This window comes from Erpetoichthys calabaricus, chromosome 11 (assembly GCF_900747795.2).
Source record: "Erpetoichthys calabaricus chromosome 11, fErpCal1.3, whole genome shotgun sequence".
NCBI lineage: Eukaryota > Metazoa > Chordata > Cladistia > Polypteriformes > Polypteridae > Erpetoichthys > Erpetoichthys calabaricus.
The window spans coordinates 123,831,576-123,843,155 of NC_041404.2; the positions used below are offsets into that span (position 1 = coordinate 123,831,576).

The 11,580-nt window shown below is 44.3% G+C and overlaps 1 protein-coding gene across 2 annotated transcripts in view; it reads right to left on the bottom strand.

The window, feature by feature from the left end:
• grid2ipa (glutamate receptor, ionotropic, delta 2 (Grid2) interacting protein, a) overlaps positions 1-9,530 on the bottom strand; it is a 36,626-nt gene extending 27,096 nt beyond the window's left edge. Inside the window, exons 1-8 of one of the 2 annotated variants that reach the window (XM_051933457.1) lie at positions 9,429-9,530; positions 4,292-4,558; positions 3,012-3,097; positions 2,347-2,416; positions 2,084-2,178; positions 1,405-1,594; positions 970-1,124; positions 667-777 (exon numbers count right to left, since the gene is read on the bottom strand). In XM_051933457.1, the coding sequence (XP_051789417.1) occupies positions 667-777; positions 970-1,124; positions 1,405-1,594; positions 2,084-2,178; positions 2,347-2,416; positions 3,012-3,097; positions 4,292-4,558; positions 9,429-9,442 (988 nt within the window). In that variant the 5' untranslated portion in view covers positions 9,443-9,530. Of the gene's footprint in view, positions 1-666; positions 778-969; positions 1,125-1,404; positions 1,595-2,083; positions 2,179-2,346; positions 2,417-3,011; positions 3,098-4,291; positions 4,559-8,287; positions 8,390-9,428 lie in introns of those variants that run through there. The other variant, XM_028813815.2, reaches the window with a different exon arrangement.
• Positions 9,531-11,580: the final 2,050 nt, after the last annotated feature.

Here is an 11,580-nt window from a genome sequence, read left to right on the forward strand (position 1 = left end):
ACAGGAGCATAGTGATTTAGAAGGTCACTGATGTAGTCCGGTACAAGGCCATTTAAAGCTTTGTAGGTTATTAATAGAATTTTATATTCAGTCCTGTAAGACACAGAGAGCCAGTGAAGGCGAAGCAGGCTGGGTGTGATGTGCTCACTGTTGGTGGTTCGTGTAATGACTCTTGTAGCAGAGTTTTGAATCAACTGGAGCTGTGATATAAGATTAGAAGGGGCACCTGCCAGCAGCGAGTTACAATAATCGATGCAGGATGTGATAAAAGCATGGACAAGTTTCTCAGCATTAGAAAAGGAGAGGAATGAGCAAACACTGGATATGTTATGGAGGTGAAAGTAAGAAAGTTTCTTAATGTGATTTATGTGGGCGGAGTAAGAAAGAGAGGAATCAAAAATGACACCAATCCACATATTCCTAACAAGCAGCATATGAGTTCTGTTCGCATGATCCCATATATTTCTCTTCTGGGATCCATAAATGCCCCTAACCAGCATGTGATGAGTTTCTCTCTCAGACTCCAGTAAATCCATGATCTTTTTCCCTAGAGTCTACTCTAACACTGATAGACCAATAATCACTGCTCTCTGGGGTTTGCTTTCAAGTCCCCACATGTCCTTTATGTGTCATTCAGTTCTTATAAATCCACAGAAAATGTGGTACCTCTGCTCCCATCTTCCATACCGTGATCTCGGATACTTGATCTATAGCTGGGTGAAAGTCTTACAGAACTGCTACGCCGATGAAGCTCAGGAACAACATCTGTCTCAATTGCTGCAAATAAAGCCAAGAAAGAATTCACTATTAAAATATATGCCTGGTAAGGGTGATCATTTATTACATTAGCAGTCTACAGCATTTCCACCTCTACATGCCAATCCACCAAAACCTTTGGATTCTTATGTCAGTTGACTGCATTCTTTTCTTGACTTTTCATGTCTACTACTCCACATCACTGCATTCTACCTGGGGCTGACTTGTATCCCAGAAAGCGAGCAATCTTCTGTTGGCAGTGCTCCTGCTCTTCATATGTCAGTAGCTGGTAGATGAACTGCCAGATCACCTGTTTGGCTGGTGTGTCCAGCACTGGATAGACATCTACAATGAGTGTGTCCACATTCCTGTATGGAGAGCACAGATCACATGGCAACAAAACTCTCCAGATATTTCAAGAGGATAATGAATTTGCCACTGTCCTATACCCATTCAAATATAATTTCCATTTTAGAGACTATGGTCAGATTTCAGAACTCTTCTCCAGAGTCCTTCTGTCAAGAATTTCAATCAAAATCAAATGTAGCCTGTGTAGGTGCTTCTCACAAATGCCAACCTGCACTGGCAGAGAACAAACAACCAACAGACCAACAGCAATATGTTTTGAAATCAATACAAAAGACTTACCTATGCTGGAAGAAAGCCTCAAGTGACTTGCAAATAGCATATCTCTCCTGGTGTGTGAGCAGATGTTCCAGCTGTTGGCTGAAGGTCCTTCCCTGTACCTTGATACTGGAAGGCAGAATCTCCGCCACCCATTGCAGGGAGCTTAGTGTAGGAGAGCGGGAGCGTATGGGAGAGTTTTCAGGCTCTGCATCTATATGTGCAGAAAAGGAGGGTATTTTAAAGGAGAGGGAGATTTGAATCTGGCAACTTGTCATCCGCCACTGAAAGCTACATTAATCTTGGTATGAAAGTGAAGGCTGCCACGGACACAACTTGTCACTTTTAACCCATTAACAATACCAAGCTTTTATCTATCCCGATTACAGAAATGAAATTGTGGCACCCATAAAATAAAGGATTTCACAGTGAAGCCTATAGGCCCAGCCCAAGAAACTGGAGCTGGTCAAATCTCAACAGCTTGCAGCTCCACAAACTGAAGTCAAACCATAACAGAGCTCCTGCAGAGTTACACACTGGAGTGGAAGCCTGCTGTTTTTCAGTAACATATCGCCTACCAGCATTTTAGCATGATTGGATCAGATCTCAGATGCCAGCAGATTCCTAGCATGAGCATATTATGACCCCCACCTCCAAACCAACATGCAGAAAGCAGAATCTGATAAGGGGCTGAGTGTCTCACCCATCACAAAGCCTGGGGGTCCATCCTCCACTACAAGTGTTGGCATTGCCCCACTGCCCTGCAGCATGGAGACCACCTTCTCATGAGAGCAGTTCCTGTAGTAGACAACAGCAGAACAATCAATTAGCCTCAAACATAACTCTTTATTGCCATCAGCCAGGCTAACAAAAACCCTAGTGTAGAAAACATAAGGCAGAGGCCATAAACCAAGTGCTAATCTTTAACCAATAATGAGAAGGTCATACGGACACATGTCTTCTTACCTCATGTCAAGCCCATTAAGGAAAAGGATACGATCTCGAGTTTTGAGGCCAGCCTTCTCTGCTGGGCTGCCTGTAGGAGACACAGAAAGGGAGGAGAGCATTTACCACATGACACTGATATATGGCTGGAAGTGTGAGTGGACTGTGGTGAATTCAAGAAGGACCTAGCAGTAGCAGTGGAAATGGAACCGTGAGACATACACTGGTACTTCAGACTGAGAGACTCACTTATACCTTACCTTATACGTATTATTAGGCTGACTTCTGGGCCCAAATCCCACAGAGTTGAGATCTGACAAACCACTGTTGATATGCACTCACACACTGCCCACCCACGCCTAGGCAAAGCAAGCTCTATCCTCGTGAGACACCCACATAAGCATGGCGTCTGAGTCAGTGTGGTGCAGAGGTGGGTGTGACCTACCAGCTCAGCATGGGGAAGATTTCCAAGATGAAAATGTGGCGTGGGGTGGTTGTGGGTGAGCCAATCTGACGTTGTGAGTGGGCAAAAAAGAAGAGGAATGGGTATTTTGATTGGTATGCACTTCAAAGGTAGTGGACACTTCCATTGTTCATAACTTTCTCCATGCAAATCTCCCTTAAAGGGGCCTATAGCCCGTTATGAGTACAGCAAATGTCTGTGTTAGCGAGACAGTAAAACATACCTGCAACAACAGAGTCAATCCACACAGGTGCATGGCCACGAAGCGTAAAGCCAAAGCTCTTGTTGCCTTTGTATACTCTGACTGTCCTGCAAAAGACAAACCAATCATAAATGCTCCATTTTTTATGGAGTTCCCTCTGGCATCCTGAAGTAAGCAGTAAAGGTGCCTTCTTATGCCATTTGATTTCTTGTATACATAAGCAGAGTTCACAAGGCCTGGGCAATGCCAGCCTGGCATGCAAGGCAATCAGAACTGTAATATAAACTCTCAAAGTTATGTGTGCCAACTGGCAATGGAATGAAAAGAAAGATGAAGAAATGGTAGATGGGGTAACACTGAAAAACATGTTTTGGATCAAGATGCCTGTTAGTGCCACTGCCAATGTGTGTACACTATCTCTCTCTGCAGATCTAGCAAAATACTGATTTACACAAACTTGACAGAATAAACAAACAAACAATATTTATGTTATATAATTCTCAGGGAATTTTTGCCATGGTTCTTAGTACACGATTTCCACCCAAGTTTACCACATCTAATTAATCTAAATTTGGGTGACTGGGAGTCAGAGCCTAACCCAGCAGCACTGAGTGCTAGGAAGGAACCAGCTTTGGATGGGATGCCAGTATATCACAGGTATCCTACTAGTTTAGAGTTACCATTTAATCTAATACTCATGTCCTTGAGGGGTGGCAGGAAACCCAGAGCACCAAGAGAAAAAAAACATGGACCATACACACATGGTCACAATGTGCAAATTACACACAGTAAGTGACTACTCTGGGATTTCTACTGAGGACTCTGGAGATGTGAGGCTGCAGTGCTAATCACTGTGCTACCATGTCATCCAGTACAGAATTATAATAAATACAATGGAGCATCGGCTGGATGAATGACTAACCTAAAGAAAAGGCAACTTTAACCAGTTGGGGGGTATGTTGTCTGGAAGAATGTTCTGGACTAGTGCCATCAGTGTTTCTGTAGACCCTCAAAATCCTGGCAGTGGAGAGTGACAAGATGCTGCAGAGGCCCACACAGGCTCGGTCAACAACTTTAGTCATTCACTTATCTCCCAGGTCAATGCATACCTGGCAGGCTCGCTTTCAATTTATTGCAGACCCACCCTCTCCTGAGCATGCATCACTGTTTATGGGTCATCACTCTGAACATATTCCAGAAGCACACAGGCATGGTTCTTATACCACATGCATTCTATTTGAGCAAAATAAATGAATGTGCCACTTCAACCACTTAGAGACACCTGGAGGTTTTAAGCTTACCTGCGGTTTGTAGCAGTTCCTGAGCTCCCTGCAGTAAGAGATGCAGATTTCCTGAGGCCCCTGCCAGCAAAGTCTTCCTCTCCTGTCCGTGGCACAGAGCTGGCACGTGTTGAAACCATCAGCCGCTCATGGTGGTCTTCACTGCGGCTACGCCGTAGCCTGTTTTGGGTATGCTCATTGAGGCTCTTGCCACGGCAGATCCGATTAATAAGGCTCTGCGAAACAACTTCATCGAAGCGCTGCCGATGTTTCTTTGGGATAAAAATCCTGGAAAACATTACAGAATGAGAAGAAACATTACAGAAGGTACTCTAGTCCAGAATCTCAAAGTTGTCAAGAACAGTCCTGGAGCTGCCAATGGCTCCCCTGTCAGTGTTAAAGGTGCCAGCAGTACAAGTCTGGACTCTTGAGGAAACAAAAGTCTCCCATCAGCAGGGTGCACAGTTAGAGGAAGGGCATTCAGAGCACTTGATGGATGTCCTTTAAGGCCAGTCTAGCACCAGGCTTCCGAGTTCCGCCTATTCCTGTTCCAGACAGTTAAGTGTTCCACTTACGACAGTCTGTGCCAGTGAGCATTTGGGTATAGCACAGCCCTAAAAACATATGCAAAGGTGAAGTGATCACAGAGTGCTAGTGATGCAGTACTCTACAAGTGGTCAGCAAATTCAGACAGCTGGCTACTTGGGTTCCTTGAGAAGGTGCCACCTTCGTATTCCTGGCGCTGTTCTATCTGCAGTGAAGCAGCTCACTCTGCCACCTTGCTATATTAAGCACAAGCTGTAGGCAGCAAAGCGCGGGAGCGAGAGAGAGAGAGAGAAAGAGAGAGAGGGAGACAGACAGAGAGAGAGAGTGCAAGAGAAGGGACAATTGGCAACACACCTATCTACCTGAACCCAAAGAGAGAGCTGGTTCAGATTTATGGCCAGGACCCAGCCAGAGGGTTCAACTGTCACCAAGTGCTTTGGCACATCTTTTGCTTCTAAAATGAGATTTTGGGTCAGGTAGGGTCATCCTCCAGCATACCTGCCTCAGCCCTTCGAATGATCCTCAGCAGGTAGTGCATTTAGCAAGGTAGGCATGGTGTGGGGAATTTACAGCTTAGCCAACTTTAAAGGAAACCCCACCAAAAACATGCATTTCCCTTAAGGAGCTGGAGTGGCAGGGCATTCACACGATTAAAGAAATGAAAAAAAAAAAAACTCTCAACTGTCAAAACTCTTGTTTCCATGACAACGGGCTCATGAATTACTGCAGTATGCACCTCAAGAGGGTCCATCAAAACCAAAACACATGGGAGTTGTCAACTCTGCTTCTCCATGAACAGCATGTGGCGTCACTCTTGTCCGAGGAGTCTGAGAATCTGAGGGCTGCCACTGGTTACAGTTTGGAGGTAGGGGGTGGGGGGTTTGCCTCCATAGAAAGAGTAACAGAGGCTTTACAGATGCTGCCATCGAGTGCCAGTTTAGAATTTGATGCCATATTACACAGGATAAAGAGTCCCGATGTTAAATAAAACAGAGTGGGGATTTGATGTAGAGCAGAAAATCCTTAAAAGGGTTTACTTATTCAGATTTATGCAAATCCCAGTACGTTTAATTCAAAGCATCCTCACAAATATTTGCACATTCAAAGATAACAAAGCAATCAGATCCAGAAAACCAAACAGCTTAAATTACACCAGGATTTTCCCTTCTAGGCGAGCCACGATTTATTCAGAAAACATGGATCTGGACTTCCCAGTGGAGGAACAGGGCTAGCAGGATTCCATCCAATTCAGCCTCAGACACCCAGGCAGACCCCTTGAACATCTTCATAAATCCAACTCTTTCAATTTTTGGTGTGTACTTTCTGATGTCAACAATGAGCTGTGCTGCTGTGAAAAACAGGAAGCAGGAAAGTCTGCACTGAAATCAATCCACGATATCTCAAAATGTACAATTCAAGGTAAGCCATCCAGGTGATTATGGGAAACGAAGGTTCTTTTCTTTCCACAAAGGCGCTATATATATTAGTCACACTATTCAGAACAATGCCCTCCGAGGACAGAGCATCTGAAATAGCTTGGTTCATCTGTGGCCTCATTTAAAATGAGGACATAAGCCTAAAATTAACCGAGGAGCGGCTCAAGGACAGGCAGCAGCCACCGCAGAGGTGGCACACGAGCTGCAGAAAGTGCCAAACCAATTAACAACCCAGTCGGGAGAAATGAAGAGGATCTTAAAGTGCCACAGGCATGCCTGCCAGGCTAATAACAGCATCCTGAGCCGACATTCTCAAACCTACAAGTGCTGGACCTTTCACCTCATGCAGAAGTGCCCTCAGCATCACACCACTAACACCCTTAGGTTCACAGTGGTAGTAAATTGTAAACTCAGTTTCATAACAGAAGCACCCAAAGCTTCATCCCCTGGGACAATAGTTTTAATATCAGTAACATCCAAAACTTCAATTCTGCAGCACAATGAGCAATACTCCAACAACATTCTAAGCTTCACTGCAACCGCACACTCAGATCACTCCTATTGCAGACAGAACTACACTACCACAGCACAATAAGCTTCATACAATCAACATCAAGAACATCACTCTAGCAACATCTGGAACTTCATTCTAATAGTAGCCTGAGTATCACACTAGTAGCAGACTAAGAGACACATCAGTATCACATTGATCTTTACTCCACAGCATTATCTTTGTAAAGTTTACATCAGGTGCATAGTGAACATCACTCTAGCAATACACTGAGCTTCTGCAGTCACCTGAACTTTACATGAATACACCCCTGAGTGTCACCTCTACAGCTTCCTGATGTTCATTCCATCGGCACTCTGATTTCAAACAAGTAACATCATTGAATTTACACCAGTAGCATCCTGTATTTTACAGGCAAAATACTAAGCTTTATAATGGCAACACCAAGAATTTCACTCCAATATCATACTAGTCAGTCAGTCATTTTCCAACCCGCTAAATCCTAACACAGGGTGACGGGGGTCCACAGGAACAAATCCCGGGCAGGGTGTCAGCCCACCGCAGGACACACACACACCAAGAACACACTAGGGACAATTTAGGATTGCCAATGCACCTAACCTGCATATCTTTGGACTGTGGGAGGAAACCGGAGCACCCAGAGGAAACCCACGCAGACACGAGGAGAACATGCAAACTCCACACAGGGAGGACCCGGGAAGCAAACCCAGGTCTTCTAACTGTGAGGCAGCAGCACTACCACTGTGCCACCATGCCACCAATATCATACTAAGTATCAATAAAAAACAATCAGCATCACAGCAGTCATACCCCAGGTGTCACACTAGTAGCACAATGAGCAATACCCATACAGCTTTCTGGTCTTCACTCCAACAGTGTCCTCAACAGTTGTGCCCTGAGCTTCATGACAATAGAAGTTTGAGCATCATATGAGCTGAGCCCCGAGCCTCACTTCAATGACACTGTAAATTTCACACCAATCGTACATAGAAGCTGACAGTGGCAGCACCCCACACTTAATACTACCTGCACCCTAAGCTCTTCATACAATTAACATATTAGATATCACGCCTTAAATTTCCACCTCCGAACATTACTGCAGCAGTGTTCTGAATTAGAAGTGAATTTACACACATGTAAGCCTGCTGCCCCAACTTTGCATTGTACTGCCCCATTCCAAGAATATTAACCCCCCCATTACACATTCCCTGCTGAAATGTATGCACAAGTTCACACATGCAGATACTAAGAAACGCTCACACTCACATACATGTGCTGCCATGTACACGTTAGCTAAATTCAGACATACAGTTGCACTGTAAAAGAGCAAGACACATCTGCAGACCCGGCACACACTTGCATACGCACACACACATACATATACCTGCAGCCACAGCCCCCTTCCCACTACAGCCTCCTTACTCCTTTGCCTCCCAGTTCTCACAACATATAGGTCCTTTCAGTCAGGATCACGGGACAGTAGATGGCCAGCAGTAGCATTACCGAAAACGGCTGGAGAAGCTTTTGCTTTTCCCCATCTTGACACTTTGTGAAGATTACATCCGATACAGACTTGATCAGAGGTCAAAGGTGAGTAGCAGGAGCAGAGAGTGGCAGCACAGCCTCGTTCAGTTGGGCTTCCCCAACGCTTTCCAGGAGGCGATTGAGACTATGCTGCTGCCTCCGATCAGAAGGGACATGACGCGTGCAGAAGAAAGCGGAGCAGCAGGTCCCCACTGAATTTAAAGGCGTGCAGAAGCAAGCAGCCACTATAGCAGAAATAATTAGACGAGCTGCAAAGAGGCCTGGTCGGCAGCACAATTAGAAGACAAGGTGCTTCTACTCACATGGGACCACAGGATACAGGAATCAGCAAGTGGAGCCCACTGCTCGACAAACCAGGATCCCACCACACAGCTGGCTATCCCACATTCATCTGATACTCCCAGAGGAGTGACCCAGCTTCCACGACTTAGCATTACTAATGACGACTGTAAAAATGAGTCCCCCTCTGCCTTGATCAAGAGTCTCAAAGTGTTCACCCCTTTAGGAAGAGCTTCATAACAATAAAAGTCTGAGCATCATATGAGCTGAGCTCCAAGCCTCACTTCAATGACACTGTAAATTTCACACCAATCGTACATAGAAGCTGACAGTGGCAGCACCCTACACTTCATACTACCTGCACCCTAAGCTCTTCATACAATTAACATATTAGATATCACACCTTAAATTTGCCACAGAGAGCTCAACAGCTGCAAATGAACAGGGCATAAAACTGGGGTGAATGTCAGTACTCTACTGATAATGGAAAGAAAAGAAAAACTCCACAAGGTGCTGGTGAGCAGGGAGGATGAAATTGGAGGTCTTGAGGCAGTCTTCAGTCATATCACTTGGATCTTCAGGGAGGGTGAAGTGGGTCAATGCATCCACAACACAGATACAGTTCCAACCTATGCTTATTAATGCTGAACCTTGATCCTATAAACATGTGAATTCAGCATGAAATGAGGTGACCAAGACACTGGACAGAATGGACTGGCAAACAGCCAGGTGAGGACTGGGAGCAAGGGATAAATCTGAAACACAGACTCCTGCACCAGCAGAGGGCCCCTAGAATGTAGCCAGCAGCTCCTCTACTCACCCAAGACAGCTCATCTTAGCATCCCTCCTTTAGTCATCCTTGTCCCACTGAAAGATGCCTGTGCAGAACGGAGGGCAGTCGACTACTCACCCTACACTCCAGAGAAAGCGACAGCGAACTGAAATCTGCAGAGGCTTAGTGATGGATAAGCAACAAATCCATCTAAGCCACAAATAGCAACAAGCAGACAGAGTGACCAATCGGCCAAGTGACCCATACACTGAGGAGCAAAGGCGGGCAATAGAACTGAATAAGATTGGGTGCAGGGTGCAATCCAAAAGAGGCTGGGGAGAGTCCCATCCTTCTCATGGTCAGGGGGAGCTCACTTCAGTGAGCACAGGGGTCAGCTTAGCAGTGCTCTCTATTGGGTGATAAGGAGGGACTGAACTGTGTGGGGGTGGGAGTTAGTGACAGAGCTCCCACTCTGCTCAGTGATGGGGGTCTAACTCTACTTAATGTTAAATGAAACTTCTGCCTTATGTATTTCAAAAATTGATTCCCTCTGCTCTCTTTATGGAAGCAGTTCATTTTGCTCAATGTTGGAGATGAGGACCTCACCTCATGCTAGAGGATCTGACTACACTTTGTGGCAAACTGGCACCTTTAACTGCACTGAGAAGTTTAGGGAAAGCCAAGTCAGAAGTGAAACTAAAGAAGACCCCTAGGTTATCAATTCTTATCACTTTTCCTGTAAACCAGGGTTCTCATTCAAGCAGCACTAGGCAAAATGCTACAGTATTTCATTCCAACCATTCTTCAAATCATATGAGATTCCTTGTTTTCCTGTATTTCTGCTCAATCAGAGGGTTCAATATAAATTTGAGTTTTATCAGGATTTTCCCACAGAATTCTTATTTAAAGCAATCCTCCACCCAAAATATTTTTTAATGTTATTTACCCATTATAGTTTGCAGTGATGGCAGCAAAAAAATGTAGTCTCATGCTTTCATGGATAATGGAGAGAGAAATGTTTATGATAGAATGGGAGCCTACGGTGACTAGCACTGGACCACAGCAAACAACACAAAACATCCATGAAAAAATTTCACGTTACTCATGTCACATAATTCACTTGTCAAGTCATCCAGTAAATGCTCACAATGGGCAAAACAGATGCATTTTGTGCTGAAATATTGTTCCATTAATATTCCTGTAAAATAAAAGCACTGCATGCAGAGGAAATGCATTCACAAGGGATCAAATTTAAATTGAAGACCCGTTAATTCCACTCATTCCTTGGTCAAAAGTCCTCTTGAAAGCAGTGGCACCTATACATCACCATTGCCCATTTTTAATTGGATTTCTATTTTAATCGAACTGTCACTGAGTCTCTGCTATTTTATGTCCACTTTTCAAAAGAATTTAGCAAAGTCTTATGAATTGTGTTTTTTTTACCTCATTTTAGATTTCGCAGTTTTAGAAGAACAGAGTGATTAATTTTATTGACTGTTTTTATTCAACTATTCATTTTCTGAGCATGCTTTTTCTAACACTGCATTGAAGACCCTGTTCCTACAGTATCTTGTTCAAGGCACAAACCAGCCTTAGATGGGATGCCAGTGCATCATACACACAAAGGGCCAGCCAAAGGCAACCCTAAGAAAAGTCATATAGATAACGGGATAGTTTGCAAAATGCACACAGAAAAGGACAAAGGCTAAGATTTGAACCCAAGTCACCAGCCAGCAACAATAACCACTGTGCCCCCATACTTCCTTACATTTTCACAATTTGGATTCAGTTTTACATAAATGTGAAGTGAATGAACAAATTATTCATTTCCAATGAACATAAATGACACATTACAATAACTGCCGAAGGAGAATAGAAATGAAATGGCTAATTAAGTAAGACTCCATATTAAAAGGGTCTATGAAAAGAAAATTGGATGGCGCAAACATCTGCAGCCACAATCCACACTAAACACCCCATCCATTTTCCATGGCCACATACAGTTGGGGGTGATAGCCAATCCTATCAGTAGAGAAAAGCACTCTACAGTTCACATCAGGAATACTAAGAGAGTCTCATATGGCAGCATGGTGAGAGGTTGCATATAGTTTACTGAGAAATAGAAGGTGCCTCAGGAACTCTGGGTGGGATGCTAGGCATTTAGGTAAATCTCTTTCTCTGAGGAGTGGCATCACCAACC